The 22,273-nt window shown below is 37.3% G+C and overlaps 1 protein-coding gene across 18 annotated transcripts in view; it reads right to left on the bottom strand.

Moving 5' to 3' along the window:
• Positions 1-22,273, bottom strand: part of LOC108711672 (protein transport protein Sec31A) — a 232,555-nt gene that overhangs the window by 142,275 nt on the left and 68,007 nt on the right. For 16 of the 18 annotated variants that reach the window (XM_041591387.1, XM_041591395.1, XM_041591430.1 and 13 more), the window contains 3 exons: positions 20,323-20,475; positions 17,645-17,890; positions 6,685-6,759 (listed from right to left, as the gene is read on the bottom strand). In XM_041591387.1, the coding sequence (XP_041447321.1) occupies positions 6,685-6,759; positions 17,645-17,890; positions 20,323-20,475 (474 nt within the window). The remainder of the gene's footprint in view (positions 1-6,684; positions 6,760-17,644; positions 17,891-20,322; positions 20,476-22,273) is intronic. The other 2 variants (XM_041591423.1, XM_041591436.1) reach the window with 1 other exon arrangement.

The raw sequence follows: 22,273 nt of genomic DNA, 5'->3' as shown, positions 1-22,273 counted from the left end.
CAATGTTTATTTATTTGAAATAGAAAGTTCAAATTTTCGGTCAATTCTGTAAATTTCCGGTCAAATATCTGTTAATAAGCCCCCAAAACTGCTCTTGATCCACCCCTTTAGCTTATGTTCTCTGTACATCTCACAGGGGCTGCTGGCACAAAACCAAACTACATCCACTGAGTAAGGAATGAGTAGACAGACGATGTCAGTTTGGCAAATGTCTCTTCTGCTCAGTCCACCACTGCTGATCAGCCCTCTGTCCAACCCTGCCTTTCTTTACTGTCGCACATGGATAACCTTCAACCTGCCTGCCCTGATCCTAACCCAGCCCTAACTGAATGCTTAATTGCTGGTTAAAAAAGGGAAACATTTAGTTTTATTAAAGAAAAATGTAACCTAAGTTAAATACAATAAATGTGTTTCAAGTAAAATTAATGTAATCAATATTTTTTTTAACCATTATTATTATTATCTATCCATATATAGATTTTTAATGTTAATTCCCAGCGGATCTCTGTTTTGGGTTTACCTATAACTCCCTGCATCTATAATTAAATTTAAAAATGATATATAATTGTTGAATATTAGTATACATTATTATTCAAATCACCAGACAGACCATTTCTTTTTTTTTTGGGAAAGTTAAGTACACCCATGGCTAGAATAATGCAGAAACAACCATTTCCTATAATGTTTAAACATTGTGAAATGGACTAGCAGAAATTTTTCCAACTCCTCCATACAGTTGATGAAGTTAACAGCTCAGCTCTGAATTAATCTGTTCTTGCAAGTGAAACCTTTTCCCTCTGACTTTTCCCATCTTATATTATTTTTAATATAGAACTCAGTTTTATTATTCTTTCTTATGGCTGGCCAGCCATGTTTTTTTAATACTGTTTTAGGAAGATGTTTTTCAAAAAAGAAACTAAGCATTTTGTGTAATTATCTGTTTGAATAAAGATCAAGTACTGATAACTCCAAAAGTGTTCTTGTGCTATTAGGGCAATAACACACGGTGCTATCTGTAGTCCCCATTTTGGTGCAGCTACAAAACACCAAAATAATACCCTGCCATAGAGAATACAGAGAATTTTCTCTGCTAAAACACTCTAATCGCATATTGTCTACAGTTTCTGGCATTTTATAGATGCAATTAAATGGCAGAGAAAAATAGAACCTTTTATCATTGCCCTATACTAACCTATTGTAATAGTAGTACAGTAATTCTAGTGTAGCGTGATGGAGTTATCATAATATGTGCCTAATATTAAAATACTAGCTCACCTTACTTTACACACTTAATTCCAATGCCTCTCTAGCCTAGCAGCACAGGGAGTGCCATTGATAATTGTAACTTTTTATTACTACTCAGCCAGTCAAAACATTTTAGCATATCGAGTGCAATTTCAGCCAGCTTTTAATTTCAAAATGTAATTTTAGAATATGTATGTGCCAATTGAGAACGTTTGTTAATTATCTTATTCATAACAAGTTACGTGGGGTCTGCAGGGGGCTCTATGGTTTCTGAGGAAGTGGCTATCTACGTCCATGAAACATGTTAAGCCTAAGTTTCTCCCTGTATGTTTAATATAGATGGTGATTTATGAACAATATAATTTAGTCCACTACTGCAAAATTGGATTGCCATTGATTTTTGCTGACTCTACCGTGTGCCAAAACGATTTCAGTAGATTTCCAAGAGCTACATGTCCAGATGGATGTTTCCCCGTTCTCCCCAGAGAGGTGTACCACTCAGCTGAATGTTCTTGCAATTTATATGCCATCATACAGAACAGTTTAAAGCACAGGTAAGTGGGCTTTTACAGATAAGGGATATTTTCATAATTTGGATCTTCATACCTTAAGTCTACTAGAAAATCATGTAAACATTCAATTCAAAAACGTTTTTGCTTCAAATTAGCATTAATTATATCTTAGTTTGGATCAAGTACAAGGTATTGTTTTATTACAACAGATAAAAGAAATTTGTTTTTAAAAATTTAGATTATTTGGATTAAATGGAGTCTATGGGAGCCTTTCTGTAATTCGGAGCTTTCTGGATAAAACGTTTCCAGATAACAGATTCCATACCGGTACAATAAAATAGAAGGAATCTTTTTTATTGTAGTACCTTTCAGGTCAAATATCCATAAAAAAGCCCAACACTGCTTCAGTTCAGCCACTTACACTTACCTCCGGTCTCAGACTCAGCTATTTCTCTGAGGTGCCACTGGTGATTCAGAATAAGAGCACAGTGAGGACTGGGCAGGCAGACTTAGGAGGTGCTTCTGATTATGTCATTATGGAGCAGGGAAGACCACTGATGCACCATTCTGTCCTCATGCTTCCTTGCAGAGGGGGATCTACCTGATCAGCACTGGCACTGCCCTTCTTTCCTACTCGCACCGGCACTATCCCCCTCCCCATTTGGCACTGGCACTACCCCCTCCGTTATTCACTACCTTCTGACCTGCACATATCTCTCTGCAGATTTTTAGGAGGTAAAATGCTTTCAAAACTTTTATATAGATGATAACCTAGTAAGTAGCTGGATTTCTCAGCAGAAAACATTTACCCAATCTTACACCTCTGAATCGACCAATTATTTACTGTTGGTAGATAAGCCTCCTAAATGTCTCATCTGCTCAAATCATCTCCGCATGGCAAAAGCTACCAATTACATCTTATATTTTTCACAGATATGTTTCTGCTACTGATGTCATTAGTGGCTCACTTGTTCACCTCACCATAACATTTGCAATAAGTATTTCTGCTTTTAACCACAGAAAAATTATTTATTTTCAGAGAATGTGTTTTCACACTGAATTTACTTTAATACCAGCAGGGAGAAAACTTTGGGGACACTTTGACGCTGGTAATAGAGGGCAGCAAAACGTCCTCTGTACCATAGCTCTTAGAAAGGATGGCTTGGATCCTTTCTAGATAAGAACGGTCATCTTACCACAGGGCAACAAGAGCAGTGAGTGGTCTTTGACATAATGTTTTATCACCTGGTATACACTGCTGTAGGGAATTAGTGCAAAACCACTGCATTTACCGTCATATGAAAAAGTTTGGGAACCCCTCTTAATTCTTTGGAGTTTTGTTTTTCCTTGGCTGAGCTTTCAAAGTAGCAACTTCCTTTTAATATATAACATGCCTTATGGAAACAGTAGTTACATAGTTAAATTGGGTTGAAAAAAGACAAAGTCCATTAAGTTCAACCCCTCCAAATGAAAACCCAGCATCCATACACACACCCCTCACTACTTTTAATTAAATTATATATACCCATACTAAGTACGGTAGTTTTCAGGAGTGACATAAATTTATTGGATTAACAGAAAATATGCAATATGCATCAGAAAAAAATTATACAGGCATAAATCTGGGCACCCCAACATAGATATTACATCAATACTTAGTTGAGCCTCCTTTTGCAAATGTAACAGCCTCAAGACGCCTTTCTATAGCCTTTGATGAGATTCTGGATGGCGATATTTTTGACTATTCATCCATGCAAAATCTCTCCAGTTCAGTTAAATTTGAGCATGGACAGCCTGCTTCCAGCCTGCTTCAAATCATCCCATAGATTTTCCATGATATTCAAGTTGGGGTTCTGTAACGGCCATTCAAGAATATTGTACTTCTCCCTCTGCATAAATGCCTTTGTAGATTCCCAAGTGTGTTTAGGGTCATTGGGGCAAATTTATTGACCTGCCAGGTGTAAATTCGTCTAGACAACACTAATTCACAAAGTTGTGCTAGCGAAAATACGATCAGCAGTTAGAAGTTTGGCTAGCGTACAATGGCCGTATATGCTACAGCATATACATTACACTACACAAGTCCAGGGAACCTTAATAAAATTCTATAGAGTTGTTATAATGCCCTACATATGTGCCCAAAGTATAGTTTAGGTGCCATGTTATCAAAAAAAAATTCGATCTTTTTCAGCCTTTCACCCTGTAAAAAGGAAAAAGTGTTTTTTGGGACTTAGAAAAAATGTCAACTTTTTTTTGACAAACTCCTATCTACTCTATTGCACTTCGCCTGGTCTGAGGGGCTGAAGGCAAGTCTGGCGATAGAGGCAACGTTCAGTAAAATCAAAAACGTAGTGAATTTGCGTAGTAACACTCTTTCGTCGGAGCAAAAATTTGCCTGGCGGTAAGAGTGCGAAGTTGAGCCAGAGTCTATCTCCTTCACTAGCATATTTACGCAAATTTTCGCCAGCATTAGCCACTTCGCCCTTTAGTAAATTTGCCCCATTGTCTTGTTGTAATATCTAACCCCTGCGTAACTTCAACTTTGTGACTGATGCTTGAACATTATCCTGAAGAATTTGTTGATACTGGGTTGAATTCATCCGACCCTTGACTTTGAGAAAACGGCAAGCACTCCTGGAGCCACTCGTAGGTAAAAACAGCTTTTATTTCAGGCGGTTAAAAACATACAATCCTGACGCATTTCGTATCTCACCGATACGTAGACATAGGCATGCCTATTTTTCAGACCCTTGACTTTAACAAGGGCCCCAGTCCCTGAGCTAGCCACACAGCCCCATAGCATGATGGAACCTTCACCAAATTTGACAGTAGGTAGCAGGGGTTTCTCTTGGAATGCGGTGTTCTTCTTCCACCATGTAAAGTGCTTTTTGTTATGACCAGGTAACTAAATTTTTGTGTCATCAGTCCAAAGCACTTTGCTTGTCTAAATGAGCTTTTGCATGTATGAGTGCAGAAAGGGCTTCTTTCTCATGACCCTGCCATATAGATGTTCTTTGTGCAAATTGCGCTGAATTGTAGAACGATGTTCTTGAAGATCTTTGAAGGTGATCTTTGGGTTGTCTGTACACATTCTCACAATCCTCAGCATATGCCACACCTGTATTTTTCTTGGCCTGCCAGACCTAGGTTTTACAGCAACTGTGCCTGTGGCCGTCCATTTACTGATTACATTCACTACATTTGAAACTGACATTTGAAACCTCTGAGATAGCTTTTTGTAGCCTTCCCCTAAACCATGATACTGAAGAATCTTTGTTTTCAGATCTTTTGAAAGTTGCTTTGAGGATCCCATCCTGTCACTCTTTAGAGGAGAGTCAAACAGAAGCACAATTTGCCACCTTAAATATCTTTTCTCATGATTGAACACACCTGCCTATGAAGTTCAAGGCTTAACAAGCTAATCCAACCATTTTGGTGTTGCCAGTAATCAGTATTGAGCAGTTACATGCATTTAAATTAGCAAAATTACAAGGGTACCCACATTTTTGCACAGCCAGTTTTTCACATTTGATTTAATTTCATACAACTGAATACTGCTTCACTTAAAATCTTTGTTCAGAAAATACCCATTACTCAGATGTTCCTGGGAAATAAAAGACATACCACTGTTATTTCTTTTGTTGAAAGTGGAGAAAATTATTATGCAGGCTGAGAGGGGTTCCCAAACTTTTTCATATGACTGTATCCCTGTAAGAATTCAAGCACAGAGCCTGTGGCTGTGTGCTGTAAGCTGTAACCTAGCAACCAGCTGTTCAGTGATTTCAGTGCAGAAGGAAGTAACACAAAAGCTAGTGAATGGCTGGCAGGAAGAGGAAATTGCAGATACTGGCAGAAGAGAAAAGCCTGGCAGAGAGAACCACATGATGCCCAGAGAGCTGAGAGGCTCCACCAAAAGCATTCATTTGGATCAGGCTGGCATAGGGAAGCCAGATACTGTTCCTGGAGGGACAGAGAGTTTGAAAGGAATACAGACTGCAAGAACAGCCAGCAGGAGATTCCTATCTGAGCATCCAAAGGGGCTGGTAGTCGTATTGTATGTCTGAATGTGCTGGACTCGCGCCTGAACAGAACTCTAAAGCATCCAAAGAGCATTTGAAGTGAGTATCCTGTTTAAAAGGACAGTATACTAAAGAAGCGCTTGAAAATACAGACTGTTTTAGGGAAGGACATTAAAGAACTTTGCCTTCTTTAGTTAACGAGACAGAGTACGCAAGCAAATTAGTTAGTGAGTCCCTATTGCCACCGCCACTTATATTTTAGATAAACAGTTATTCAGTTTAACCAATACTTTGTGTGTGTTATTAGGTGCATTCCCGGATCCTACTAAGTGGAGGCACTGTACTAGTAAGTATCAGGTACCCAGTCTCTCCCAATACCACTGCAGAGTGGCTCAGGTTTGTCCCGTACCATCAGGTAAGCGACACACGTGTAACACTGACAAAGGGGTGTCGAAAAGGTTACACTGCAATGCAAGAAGATTCAAAAAAAAATCCAGGTAAAAACAAGCACTTCAACCTACTTATGTATGAACTGGCCCAGAATGTGTGTCCTTTACCCTTAATGACACTAACACAAGAAACTGAAAACCAGACTGACTGTGAGACTACGAATGAACATTATGACCAGAGTATAGTATAACAATGTTACTTTATGTAACACTAAAAAGGTAAGATGAATCACTTATAGAAGTTAGGGAACACAAAGCAAATGAGAAATACTTACATACAAAGCATTTCATTTTAGCTCCCCATATCTCTTTCGTATAACTTAATTCTTAAGGCAGCAAAATTAGAAAGCATAACAATATTTTCTTCAGCATAGCACAGGTACTTCCCTAATATTGTTCAAATCATTGAAGTAATTAGACAATAGCTGTTCATTCATTCATTATCCATTCAAAACATACCTTAGTGTTCAGGTCTTCCTTTCTGAATCCAAGCAGCTCAAGGTACTTGCCACGAGAATCCTTTTCAAAATTCACCTAAAAATAATTATTGCAAAATTATATTTTTATCATATGAATGTAAAATGCAACATATATTCTACTATAAAATGTCCTAAGTCACATATAATGGAGTCTAAGTTCAACTGCTTGCTATAGACATCCTATGCCATTTATACAGTGCTAGTATAAAAAATAAATTACACCCCTTTGTATGGCTTTGTATTGTACACTCATAGAACATGGAATTCACAGATGTTTTTTTTTTTCATTAGACTTTTTCATGTCAAAGTGAAATCAAATCCCACTTCCTTTAATATGCTAACCTAAATAATCACTGGTACAGTCAATTCATTTCTGTGTGTAGTGAAGGGATTTCAAATAGATTGCGGTATATATAGGTGTAGGCACTCAATGAAGGCAAACTTACACCAGGCAAATAGTTCAAAGTGAAGAAAGTTTATTGTGTCCACAGCCTTACACGTTTTGTGTCATAAACACTTAATCATAGGCTAACCTTCCGGAGCCATGCCTCAAATATTTAAACACAAGTGCACCAATCAATTCACTGCACCAATTAACTATTCACCCAATCCAAAACACTTTTCAAAGCACCAATCTCTATTCAGTCTCAGTGGGTGTGTATAAAGATCAGAGGGTAAAAGCCTTGTCTCTTTCTTAGGTGGCCATTTTGGTACACCTCAGACTGAATTAGAGCGACATATTGGTACACCTCAGTTAACTTTAAAGTGACAGTGCCATATAAATACATAAAAACATATACAAAAGTGTATAAACCCTATAATAGGATGTATGAATATGGTGAAATATATAAATAATAATAAGTGGAATATATAGATATATATACAAATTTATGATACTGGTATAAATAAAATATATCAAATTTAGGTATAAATGTAATTCATAATAAGGTATCTAGACTCGAGTGGTACAAATATCACATTAATGTGATCAATATTAGATAGATATATGTTTCAATAAATGAGAACAACATACAAAACATTAAAATAAAATACTAAATCTGCATTAATGAAATATAGCAAATAAGAAGTGGTCAGGGAGTAAATACTGAAAGCTAGTACTATAGTAGAAGAGTGAAGTGTCTGTAATTAGAGAAATTAGAAATAGATGAGGGTTCAAGGGGTTCACTAGAAGCTAGTACTATAGTAAATGAATGGAATGACTATAATTGAAGACATTAGAAATAACAGGATACATCATATTCACTGTTTAGACCCATAGGGGACCTAGTAGCTAAAACAAAAATCCACTTAGTTTACAAGTATAGTAATTTCTTTGTCTGGTCTCCTCCTCTCTGATCGAGTATTATTCTTTGAATACCCTGGATCCAGAAAAGATCTAAGTTGCCATTGGTACAATCCAAAAAGGGTGTAGCTACCTTTGTGTCTGTTTTGTTTGTTATGTGTTCTCTTGCTCTCTCTTTCAGGGTCCTGCTTGTTTGGCCTACATATTGAATACCATACTTTTGACATGTGATAAGGTAAGATACATGGTGGGTGTTACAGTTAATGTATTGATTCACATTATATTTTTTCCCGGTAGTATGGGTTGTGAAAGTATTGCTTATGGTGATAAAGTTACATGTAATGCTACTTGCTCCACATTTAAAGGAGCCTTTATATTTCAACCGTGTGTGTTTCTGTACGTTGCCAATTCTACTGGGTGATAATACATTTCTTAATGTTCCAGGTCTTCAAGAAACATAATGACAACCTCTTTGTACAATGTCTTCTAGAATGGGGTCTGTTTTTAGGATCACCAAATTTCTTTTTATAACATTAACAACTTCCTGATATTGGGAGCTATAGGTAAGAATGCATGTGGCAATATCGGAGTCTTTTGTTTTGCTCTCAACCATTTTTTAACTGTTTTATACTTGTTGAACAATGTATCACGTGGAGTGAACAATGCTCTTTTAAATGCTCTTAGTAAGATCGGCATCTCATACCCTCGCGTTATAAGTCGGTCTCTCAGTTCACATGATTTCTTTACAAAATCTTCCTGGTCTGAGCATAAATGCCTTAATCTTAGAAATTGTCCTGTTGGTATAATACATATATTAAGTTGAGGTGGATGAGCTGATGTTGCTCTTAAAATTGTATTACCAGTGCATTCTTTCCTATATAGGGATGTTGTTATAGTAGGTTCGTATGAGGTGAGAACTACATCGACGTAAGGAATTGAGGTCACATTTTTGCAATACTATGCAAATGTCCAACAGACCGCAGCACACTGACACGTTGTTTCTTGTGAAAAAATCTTTTGTGATTTATTGGCTCAGTAGACAAAAAAATGCAACGTTTCGAGTCTCACAGGACCCTTTATCAAGCTTGATAAAGGGTCCTGTGAGACTCGAAACGTTGCATTTTTTTGTCTACTGAGCCAATAAATCACAAAAGATTTTTTCACAAGAAACAACGTGTCAGTGTGCTGCGGTCTGTTGGACATTTGCATATGATTGATACCCATGGCAGAGTGGGATTTTGACTGCTAAGCACCTGGTCCTCAAGGGATAAGAAACGGAGGTGAGCGCTTCATTCTTGTGTGGAACATTTTTGCAATACGTGAATTTGAGATCATTATTATTGAGATATATGAAAAAATCATTGAAATTACTCTCCCTGCCAGTCCAAATAGGTATACTATCATTGATAAATCATGCATAGAAATAGATGTTATGCTTCAATGGATTTTCACAATTAAAAACAAATTGCTCCTCCCACCATCCCATATAAAGGTTGGCAAAAGAGGGAGCAAAATTTGGCCCATGGCTGTACCACATTTTTGTACAAAGAAATCTTTTTCAAAGAGGAAGAAGTTGTGTGTCAGAAGATAATGTATGGCAGTCAGTAGAAACTCCTTCAGTGGTTTAGAGTAGGAGCTGTATTTGTCCAGATGGTAGGCTATAGCCTCAATGCCCAAGGCGTGTGTGTAAGGGCCCGAAGGCGCAGTTGGAGTGTGGACCAAGGAGGAGGCAGGTAGCAAGCCGATATCGAGGTACAAAGGGATGAGACGAGAGAATAGTCGAAGTCCAGGCAAAAGTTCAGTTCAGGCAGCGAAGAATCAATCCAAAAAGACAGGAAGAAGTCGGTACACAAGAAGTCAGTAGCAATAATCACACCCAGGAATACACAAAGTAAGACCTATATTTGGGCAATGACAGCAATGTCCAGAGGCTTAATATAGGCCGGGTTTTGGCGCCAATTGGGCGCAATGGTGTCAAGACGCTGGCTCCGGCGTCCTGACGTTGACGTTTTGACCATTCCGTCGCCGGCGACCAATCGGCAGACGGGAGGAAGCGGGCGTCATAGTGCAGCGACCAGCAGGATCCACATGGTGAGGCCAGGAGTCGCCATTTTGGACGCCGTCGCCATCTTGGACGCCGTCCCCATCTTGGAAACCTTCCATTTCCATTACAATGTGGGATATAAGAATAAGTGAAGATACATCTATTGTGACCCACATATGAGAGGAGTCCCAGTAACAATTCTGTAACTGTGTAATTAGATGTGAGCTGTCTTTTAAGTATCCATGAAGTCTAGTCACTAACGGTTGCAAAAAATAATCTACTAGTTCTGAGAGTGGTTCCCATAAGGATCCCATACCTGCAATTATAGGTCGACCTAACGGTGGGCATTCGGTTTTATGGATTTTAGATAAATGGTAAAAGATGGGGCATATAGGTGATTGTACCTTTAGGTAGTTTTCTGTAGCTGGTGTAAGAGGGACCTTTCTTTTGCCTTTTTGCCTGATCAAAGTTCTCTTTGGAGTTTTTTGGTGGGATTACTACTAAGGAAAGTATAGGTAGATTAGTCTTTTAATTGAAGTAGTGCTTCATTAACATAATCTATCCTATTCATAACCACTATGGCCCCCCCCTTTATCTGCAGGTCATATAATGATTTCTTTATCATTTTGTAATTTATCCAAAGCTAATTTTTCTGCATAGGTTAAAATTGTATCTGATATTTTTATTTGGTGTGCTAGTTGAAAGTTTAAGTATAGTCAGGTCTCTTTCTACTTGTTTTTGAAATGTTTTAACAATGACATCTTCTAGATGAACTGTAAAAAAAATCTGATTTGGCCCTAAAGTTTCTAGCATCCAAATCAGGGTTCGCACCCACTCTTCCTACCTCCGGATAATTTTCTCTCTGCAGCTCAATCAGGCTTATAATACTACATGTTTCCTGAAAACTGTTTAAATCTGTGAAAGGATGTTTATCATTAGACTCATCCATGATTGAATCACAGTTTTGCGACTGAGAAGGGGATAATGCAGTAATGCAGTTCTACTGACTGCCATACATTATCTTCTGACACACAACTTCTTCCTCTTTAAAAAAGATTTCTTTGTACAAAAATGTATCACAACCATGGGGCAAATTTTGCTCCCTCTTTTGCCAACCTATATATGGGATGATGGGAGGAGCAATTTGTCTTTAATTGTGAAAATCGATTTCTATGCATGATTTATCGATGCTATTATACTTATTTGGACTTGCAGTGAGAGTAACTTCAATGATTTTTTCATATATCTCAATAATAATGATCTAAAACTCAAATTCACGTATTGCAAAAATGCTAACTCAATTCCTTACCTCGATGTAGTTCTCACCTCATACGAACATACTATAACAACATCCCTATATGGGAAAGAATGCACTGGTAATACAATTTTAAGAGCAACATCGGCTCATTCACCTCACCTTATTAATAATATACCCACATTAAGATTAAGGCGTTTATGCTCAGACCAGGAAGATTTTGTAAAGAAATCATGTGAACTGAGAGACCGACTTATAACGTGAGGGTATGACATGCCGATCTTACTAAGAGCATTTAAAAGAGCATTGTTCACGCCATGTGATACATTGTTCAACAAGTATAAAACAGGTAAAAAAATGGTTGAGAGCAAAACTAAAGACTCTGATATTACCACATGCATTCCTACATATAGCTCCCAATATCAGGAAGTTGTTAATGTTATAAAAATAAATTTGGCGATCCTAAAAACAGTCCCCATTCTAGATGACATTGTACAAAGAGGTTGTCAGTTTGTTTCTAGAAGACCTAGAACATTAAGAAATGTATTATCACCCAGTAGAATTGGCAACGTACAGAAACACACATGGTTCGAATATAAAGGCTCCTTTAAATGTGGAGCAAGTAGATGCATTACATGTAACTTTATTACCATAAGCAATACTTTCACAACCCATACTACCGGGAAAAAATATAATGTGAATCAATACATTAACTGTAACACCCACCATGTATCTTACCTTATCACATGTCAAAAGTATGGCATTCAATATGTAGGCCAAACAAGCAGGACACTGAAAGAGAGAGCAAGAGAACACATCAACAACATCAGAAACAAAACAGACACAAAGGTAGCTACACACTTTTTGGATTGTACCAATGGCAACTTAGATCTTTTCTCGATCCAGGGTATTCATAGAATAATACCGGATCAGAGAGGTGGAGACCAGACAAAGAAATGACTATACTTGGAAACTAAGTGGATTTTTGTTTTAGCTACTAGTTCCCCTAGATAAATAGTGAATATGATGTATCCTGTTATTTCTAATGTTTTCAATTATAGTCATTCAATTAATTTGCTATAGTACTAGTTTCTAGTGAACCCCTTGAACCCTCATCTATTTCTAATTTCTCTAATTATAAACACCTCACTCTTCTACTATAGTACTATCTTTCAGTATTTACTCCCTGACCACTCCTTATTTGCTATTTTTCATTAATGCAGATTTAGTATTTTATTTGAATGTTTTGTATGTTGTTGTTATTTACTGAAACATATACCTATCTAATATTGATCACATTAATGTGATATTTGTACCACTCCAGTCTAGATAACTTATTATGAATTGTATTTATACCTAAATTTGATATATTTTATTTATACCCGTTTCATACATTTGTATATATCTATATATTCCACTTATTATTTATATATTTCACTATATCCATACATCCTATTCTAGGGTTTATACACTTTTGTATATGTTTTTATGTATTTATATGGCACTGTCACTTTAAACTTAACTGAGGTGTACCAAAATGGCCACCTAAGAAAGAGACAAGGCTTTTACCCTCTGACCTTTATACACACCTACTGAGACTGAATAGAGATTGGTGCACCTTCAAAACGTGTTTTAGATTGGGTGAATAGTTAATTGGTGCAGTGAATTGATTGGTGCACTTGTGTTTAAATATTTGAGGCATGGCTCTGGAAGGTTAGCCTATGATTAACTGTTTATGACACAAAGCGCGTAAGGCTATGGACACAATAAGTTTTATTCACTTTGACCTATTTGCCTGGTGGAGGTTTGCCTTCATTGAGTGCCTGCTCCTAATTGGTTTTTTGGTTTGTACGCTCCCCGTGCTGACGGCTCAGGGCGGTGCACCTGGGCCACTTCCCCTCTGTGGTGAGTAATTATTTTGGAGACCATAATATTACATATGTATCATAAATATAGGTGTATCTGGTAGCTCTCCATTCTGGTAAAGTATTGTGGCATAACTTACACCCGAAGAGAGAACAATTTAGTGGCATAACTATCAACAAAGGTTAAGAGACACAGCTGTAAATCTGTATAGAACAGGCTGACTGTCTAAGATGACAATTAGTAAAGAAGACCACCAAGAGACTTACAGTACAACAACTCCGAAGTAGGTACAAGCCTTAGTGGCATAGACTGGAGATATTATGTATACAACAAATGTGGTCTTGGTGCTTCACTAGTCACAGCTTTACGGGACAGTGTCAAAAGGAAAGGCACTCAGGCCACTCAGCTTGCACACAGTTTGCCAGAAGGCATGTGGAGACTCTGAAGTCAGCTGGAATAAGGTTATTTGGTCTGAGACTTTTACCTTTTGGCCATCAGATTAAACTTTATATTCAGCCTAAACCAAACACACTGCACATCTTCAGAAACAGACTATCCCTAGGAAGAAAACATGACGCAATCTGCAAGAAGTCTGTCTAGCAAAAAAGTTAGCCCAAGCTTAAGTTACAACTATACAAAAATGTCTTAAAAACAACAATCTTAATGTCCTGGAAAGGCCAACAATAGATTTGACAAAGGCTATTCAATCATGGTGCCCAAGCAAACTGCGATTTTCCCCATTATTCTTTGCAAAAGTCAGTGTCCAGATATGACCTATTCACAAATACTTAAAGCTATAATTCCTGCTGAAAGTACATTTACTAAGTACTTACTTGAAGGGGTGTATGCTTACACTATTAGTTACTTTGTGTTTTTTAATTAAAATAGTTTTTATCTGTTTTCAATTTGACATGAGAGTGAATTTATCTGTACTGTCAGAAATAAAGAAATTAAATTAACTTTTAGTCCATGTTCTATGAAAACATGAAAACTTCCAAGGGGGTGAATAGTGTGGAATGTGGAAAGATATCTTAATTTAAAGGGATACTGTCATGGGAAAACATTTTTTTTCCAAAATGAATCAGTTAAAAGTGCTGCTCCAGCAGAATTCTTCACTGAAATCCATTTCTCAAAAGAGCAAACAGATTTTTTCATATTCAATTTTGAAATCTGACATGGGGCTAGACATATTGTCAATTTCCCAGCTGCCCCAAGTCATGTGACTTGTGCTCTGACAAATCACTCTTTACTGCTGTACTGCAAGTTGGAGTGATATCACCCCTCCCTTTCCACCCCCAGCAGCCAAACAAAAGAAAAATGGGAAGGTAACCAGATAACAGCTCCTTAACACAAGATAACAGCTGCTTGGTAGATCTAAAGCTGGCCATAGATGCAAAGATCCAATCGTACGAATCCTCGTACGATCGGACTTTCCCATCTCCCGACCCGCCACTAACCATTCAGATCAAAGTCTTACCAGTCAGATTAGTTTTAGAACAGATCAGCAATGTTCTGCCCCTGACAGCAATCGTACGATATCTATGTCCAACCAAAGCTAGTGACAGTCTCCCACTGAAAATTGTACGATCGGCAATACACGCAGAGATATTATCGGCAGCCGAAAGAAATTTTCTAACCTGTCCGATCGACCAAACGACCGATCTCCGCCGGACGAAAAATGTCGGGACTCTCCACACACGGTCTGAAAATCGTAAGAATCCTCGATTCGTACGATCAGATCTTTGCGTTTATGGCCAGCTTAAGAACAACACTCAATAGTAAAAACCCATGTCTCACTGAGACACATTCAGTTACATTGAGAAAGAAAAACAGCAGCCTGCCAGAAAGCATTTCTCTCCTAAAGTGCAGGCACAAGTCACATGACCAGGGGCAGCTGGGAAATTGACAAAATGTCTAGGCCCATGTCAGATTTCAAAATTGAATATAAAAAAATCTGTTTGCTCTTTTGAGAAATTTCAGTGCAGAATTCTGCTGGAGTAGCACTATTAACTGATGCATTTTGAAAAAAAAAAACATGTTTTCCGATGACAGGATCCCTTTAAGCTTACTAGATGGTACTAGAGCAATACGGCATGCGCATTTCTGTCAAACAGGAATGGAGTTTTACAGACAGTAGTGAATCTTATGACCCATTTTGCACAACAGATAACGTATGAAAAAAATAATATACAAATATATCTTAATGGTAGTATGATGTACAGAGTGATATTCTGAGACAAATTGCAATTGGTTTTCATTTATTTCATTATTTGTAGTTTTTGAGTTATTTAGCTTTTTTATTCAGCAACTCTCCAGTTTGCAATTTCTGCAATCTGGTTGGTAGGGTCCAATTTACCCTAGCAACCATGTGTTGATTTGAATAAGAGACTGGAATATGAATAGACGAGGGCCTGAATAGAAAGATGAAAATACATTTGTAGCCTTACAGAGCATTTGCTTTTTAGTGGCCCCCATTTGAAAGCAGGAAAGAGAAGGCAAATATTTCAAAAACTATAAAAAAAAATTAAAAAAAGTGCCCATTGATCAGTCCCCTCCTATATGCCATTGCTGTAATTTAAAAAAATCATAGGAAAATAAAGTGCATTAAAATGTGTGGAAAAAGCAGAAAGGGAATGAAGGGAAGAAGGTGTGTAATAAGATAAATAGCAAACTATGACTGCATATTTTGTTGGCCATTTATAGAATGAGTGTAAATTAAATAAAACCCTAGAAATCTACATTGGCAAACAAGCAAACATTTCACAAACAGTGTTACAGAGATAACAACATTGTTCATTAGGTGCTTACAAACAGGCAAATATGGGGTGATACTGTATGTGGTATTGCAGCATGTTGGGTTTTGCTTTACCAATGTGACTTATCAAATTAACGGCTGCAGTTAGAAGAACCCCTAAGAGTCTCTCATCCCTAATGCAGTGTCCCTGACACTGAAGGCCCAGGGCAATGGCTGTTTTGTCCCACTCTACAACTGTGTCTCCTATCCAGCAAATACTTTACCTCAGTCTTACAGTGATAGTGACACTAAAATATGAAAGTATATTAAAAGTTACCTATAGGTCATATTGATGGTGTTTTGCTTTTTAAGTTATTGTTAGTTGAAGTTTTTAAACCTGACTGATTTGCCAACCTGACTGTCCCATCACAATTTCCAATGCTAATACAGCAGCCCCCTCATACAGGAACATGGGGCATCAGACAGGTAATGTAAAAGCATTGTGAAAATACTTTATGGCAAAGTAGCTTTCAAAGGCAATATTATGATCGATGTAAAAGTAAAAAAGAGTTTAATTTCTGGTGTCAGTATCTCTTTAAGTAAATCAGAGTCAGAAAGATATTTTGGTAAATATGTTTTTTAAAGAATACAAAGCCATAATAGTGCTTATTGGAAAAAAAATTGTGTTATTATAGCATTTTCATTTGCTGAAACAGCATTACTCATTATACATGACATTGGTTGAAATTTACTAATTCGAGAATTTTTGCTTCGAAAGGCACAGCCACACTTTGTGAAACTTAGGCAAACAATACGCAGCTTACACGTTTATTCATCAAAATGCGAAGTTATGTCTCTGCAGACGAACTCTGCCGAAGTTTCGCCAGTAAAAATTTGGCAGACGAATGCTTCCAAAGTTTCGCCAGGAAAAATTCGACAACACAAGCATTTGTAAGCGAACATTCACTCGTGTTACTTTCTTGCTAGTGAAACTTCGTTAACACAATTACGCTTAGGTCAATTTAAATAGGGTGGATACTTATAGGTCATATATAGGTCTTTATTAGAGAAGTTGGTGAAATTGCTTAAAATGGCCATTATTAAAAATGTCCATGGAAGCAAAATAAAGACAAAAGAGATCCTCTATTGCCCTACACATGAGCCCAAACTAAAACAAATGTGGCATGACCTTCAAATGGTTAAAAAAAACAAACCGCCAGCATTTAAACTTTTTCTATGACTTTTCAGCATACAGGATATGATGTCACAGACATAAGCTTGTTGAGGATGTAGCTTCTTCTTATCAGTTCGCCAGGTAGAACCTGGCAGAAAATTCATACTTAATTTGATTAATTTGTGGAGTAACGATCGTTTGCCTGACAAAAGTATGTGAAACTTTGTTTGAGCTGACCTCTTTCACTCGCGAATTATCCTCTACACCTTTAGTAAAATTGCCTATGTCCCTGTGGATTGTCTTTTTCACTAGCGAAGGCTATTTTGCCCTTTAGTAAATCTGCCCCATTTGCTTATAATAATTGTTCAGGTCGAAAACCAGTATACTTGTAGGCCAGTGCGGTACAAGTAACAAACCATGATTCATTCAATAACATAGATGGTACATATATTAAAAGTTGAATAGCAGATGAAGTTAAAACTAAAATATTATCTTTTAAATAACTGGAGAAAGAGATACAAAGGTCAAAATATATTTGTAAATCAGATTTGTTTTCTAAACAACCTTTAGGAATGACCACACATTCTTCTCAAAGTCTGTCTTGGCATCTTCAACTTTCTTCTGGCAGAAGTCTTTGAAAAGGCCAGTGCTGACCACATTCTGTAACTGCTTAGATCGGGTTAGAAACTCTTCCTCTGTTACCACTTGACTGACATACACATGGAAGCAATGGGATATGGCCTGCGGGTGCTGCTGCTGATGGGATGCTTGTGTATTCAAAGTCTCAAATGTGACCAGCTTCCCTCCAAACTGCAATAACAGAGCAGACATGTAAATGGCGACCTTGGAGTATATATTACAACCAGGGTAGCATTTTTTGATAAACTGCTTCCAAACTGTAAATCATAAAAGGACTTGCTTTTTTTTTTATGGTACACTATCATGGGGCTGATTTATATTGGATTGAACTTGGGAATTCAGAAAGATTCCCAACAGCCTGATCTATTTTACAATTTTATAATACTTGACTATCATGAAAAGATTTTGCTATGAGCAGCGAACACATTAATTTCCTACGTTAGTACACAGAGCTGCTCAGCTGCATTGCTGCTTCCTAATATCTGAATGTTTAATCCCTTATACAAATCACATGCAATGATTAATGATTAGGACTGTAATATTTGTTCCAGTGCAGAAAAAACCCAGAAATCTTATTGTTTGAAGGGGTTCTGTTATGTTTTTTATGGTATAGTTTTTATTACTAAATTACACTGTGTACATTGCAAGTAATTAATTCTACCATTTAAAATTTTATTCTTGAAACAATAAATTATTTATAATTATAATATATAATTTTGTTGTAATATTGGTGTGTAGGCAACCATCTCAAGTAATTGTGCCAAAGAGCCAGCACTTCACAGTGGAACTGCTTTCAGATAAGCTATTGCTATTGCTTCTCCTACTCAGTGTAACTGAAGGAGTCGTTGCTTGGGCTAGCCACACTTGGGGGCAAATTCACTAAGCGCCGAAGCGCCTAACGCTAGCGTCAATTTGCTAGCGTTGGGAATTTTCGTTACTTCGCAAATTCACTAACGAACGCTGGCGTAACTTCGCTAGTGTTACTTCGCACTACTTCGCACCCTTACGCCTGGTGAATTTTCGCTATGGACGTAACTACGCAAATTCACTAACGCGCGCAGTGTACTGAACGCTACCTTTTATGCTAGACTTCCTTCGCCACCTCAGACCAGGCGAAGCGCAATAGAGTAGATAGGGATTGCTTCAAAAAAAGTTAAAAATTTTTCTAAGTCCCAAAAAACGCTGGCGTTTTTTCTATATTATGGGTGATAGGCTGAAAAAGATCGAAAAAAATTTTGGGGCTCCCCTCCTTCCCCCCTACATTTCCTAACTCATGGCAACTTAACTATACAGTGGGCACATTTGTAGGGCAAAAAAAAAAATTTATTTGATATTTTGAAGGTTTCCCAGGCATTTGTAGTGATTCTACGTATTCCTCCATTGAAATTTGAATTTGGCGCCGTATGCAAATTAACCATCGCTAGCGTAACTTCGCTTCGCTTAGCGAATCAACGCTAGCGCAACTTCGCAACCTTACGCTAACCCTGTGCGCAACTTCGGATTTTAGTGAATTTGCGCAGCGCTGGCGAAACTACGCCTGGCGAAGTGCGGCGAAGTTACGCCTGGCGCAACTATGAATCTTAGTGAATTTGCCCCTTGTAATGTTGCTATTGAGTGGTGTTCTCATGTCTACCAATAGGTGGCCATGGGAGCATAGTACTTAATAACAGTATATAAAGGATTCTGCCAACAGATAAAGTTAAACCCCTAGAAAATTACATTACAGTATAGGCTTTAGACAACATGTACACTAGCCCTCACAGCATTTCTGTGCTGTCCTCAAACAGGACATTATTGTATTAGGGTACAGAGAAGGGCAACTAAACTAGTAAAAGGTATGGAAAATATAAACTATGAGGAAAGACTGGCCAAATTGGGGATGTTTAAGATGGAGAATAGGCGCTTAAGGGTGCCTGTCCTAGATTAGGACAACCAAAGAAGAGGAAGACTAGGGTTGGTGTTTTTTGAAAAGAGGAACACCAGTCCTCGGTAACAGGTAAGCAACTGAAATCACTAGGGGGTGGTCTAAAAACTTGCCAGCCTGCAGTGACTTTTTATCTTTTAAAAATTATTAGAACTGTACCTAATGCTTTGCTGCTTTCTTTATTTACTATCTGTCCATACAGGCTATAAATACATTTAGTGAATCATTCACACTGCCATAATGCCTTTTTATTCCCTTTTGGTCCACTTTCAGCTGGTCATGCTTCAGTGACAATTGGCCGTGTTTGTTGATGTTAACGGCTCACTAGGCATCTTCTTGGCCCTTGCATGGGAGCAAACTTATGAATAGCCCAAACAATAACTAGCCGAAAATCATCCAGATATCTATTGGGCCCCTAACAAGTCAAAGGCCCCTGTTATGATCCAATATTTTTTTCAAATCAACACAATAAGGTCCAATAATGTGTGGTGAAATTATCTTTAAATCTGCTAGTTTAACACTTTGCCAAATAAGAGGATCTTTTAAAGAGAGAACAATTACATATATCTCTGACCATGAGTGGAACTACAGCAGACCCTGCTATCTTTTGGGCGCCAAAATGTTATGTCACTGTTAACAATACACGCATTTTATAATCTAAAAGACAACATTCACTTACAGAAAATGAGGCTCCAACAGGGCAACGCAGCCACTTAGGGGCCTTTTTAAGGGGAAGAATTGTACTTTGCTGTGCAGGCTGCTGAGAAAGCTGCAGTGGTGGCAGTGGATGTCCTGTACCAAAAGGATCCAGGTTCCCAAATGATGAAGAAAGCTGCAGAAAAGATAAAATCAGAGATGCAAAAGCAATTGACTACTTGCATTTTTGCAGTTTCCCAATGCACAAGTTGGGCATTCAAAAGGACAGAAACTCAAATAACCTTCACTTCTGTATATGAGAACACACTTTTCAATCACAATGTGGAACAGTCATTAGCATAATCTGTAAAGGCTTGGCCACTGTTTGAGGACTAAATTCAGTCCAATGCCTTGGAGGATCCTCACAAATTATGTGATTTTTTTTTAACTTTTAATAATCTTATGCATATATATTTTTATTTATAGCATTACTTATGCGTGCAGTGCTGTACGATAGAACAATAAAAATTCCACTAAAAATTTTGAGTGAATTTTCGGGATTTAAAAAAAAAAAAAAACCTCAAATTTTTCGAGATTTATTATACCCTTACCATGGAAATAGCTTGAATCTGAAAAAACACCATCTAAAACCTGTTGTGGTCATGTAGGAGTTGATGGCAGAGGTCCCTTGAACCGTTTGAAGATGTTAATAGCCTTCAGGAGGTTCAAAGTTTTTTTGGTGGGTTTCGCCCGGAAACTCTATCAATTCAGTTGTTAACCCCAAAGTCACTAATTCGAGTTGTTCTTAAATTATAAAACATTCGAGTTGTGAGTTTATTCAAGGTCTAAAAACTCAAAATTATTTGACCTTTGATAAATAACCCCCTAAGTACTAAGTTTTAAATTGGATCTGTCACCCAGACATAGAAATCCTTTTCAATGATTTTTGTTATTAAAACATTCATTCCAGTTATTAACACTTCTAAAAGTCTCAGCTGTCGTATATTAAACGACAATTGGGTAAATAGGCTGTGCAAAATAAAAAATGTTAATTAAGGTGGTTGCAAGTTAAATGGGTAGCAATGGACAGTCTCATCACTGATCTTCTCCATCATTACTATAAACTTCATGGTGTCTTTAAGGTAGGGAATGCAATTTACAGGTGTCGTGATGAATAGTAACTTTGTGCCCACATATACTCTTTCATCAAAATAAAATTCAATGTGTTTGCATAAGGACCCAGTTATGAAAGCATTTCATCAATGGTACATTAATTATATGGTTTGTGGGATGGACTATTAGAGTCTGTATAAACAATCTGATGCAGTTAAGTTTATGATTTAATATCATTAGTGGAGGAAAAATGTAAATACAATTCTTTTTCCAAAATTCAAGCCCTGCAAATCCTGGATTATAAAATAGAAAGATAATAATTTCTCTTAGATAAATATACAGGTATGGAACCTGTTATTCAGAATGCTCGGGACCTGGAGTTTTCTGGATAACAGATCTTGCCATAATTTGGATCTTCAAACCTTAAGTCTACTAGAAAATCATGTAAACAAGAAATAAACCCAATAGGCTAGTTCTGCCTACATTGAGGAATAATTATGTCTTCATTTGGATCAAGTACGGTTTTATTATTACAGAGAAAACGGAAATTATTTTTAAAAGTTTGGATTATTCTGATAAAATGGAGTCTATAGGAGATGGATTTTCCATAATTCAGAGCTTTCTGGAGAACAGGTTTCAGGATAATGAATCCCATACCTGTCTTTGTCAAAAGGCTACAATAAAAATGTAGTTAATATGAAAATTAAATAAGCTAAAACATAGGTGACTGAGGTTGGTAATGTTACAAGATAAAATGGCCACTAATGTTATAGGCATGAAGGCTACCTTCCAGGTTAGTAACTTCACATCAATAGAATGTAATGGCTCAAATGGAAGATGCTAAATGGTCCTGAATACCAAGTTTCATGGAGCAAATAGAT

Source organism: Xenopus laevis, chromosome 1L (genome assembly GCF_017654675.1).
Source record: "Xenopus laevis strain J_2021 chromosome 1L, Xenopus_laevis_v10.1, whole genome shotgun sequence".
Classification (NCBI taxonomy): Eukaryota; Metazoa; Chordata; class Amphibia; order Anura; family Pipidae; genus Xenopus; species Xenopus laevis.
Note: the sequence above shows the minus strand (reverse complement) of the source record. Positions and strands in the feature narration are given on the sequence as shown.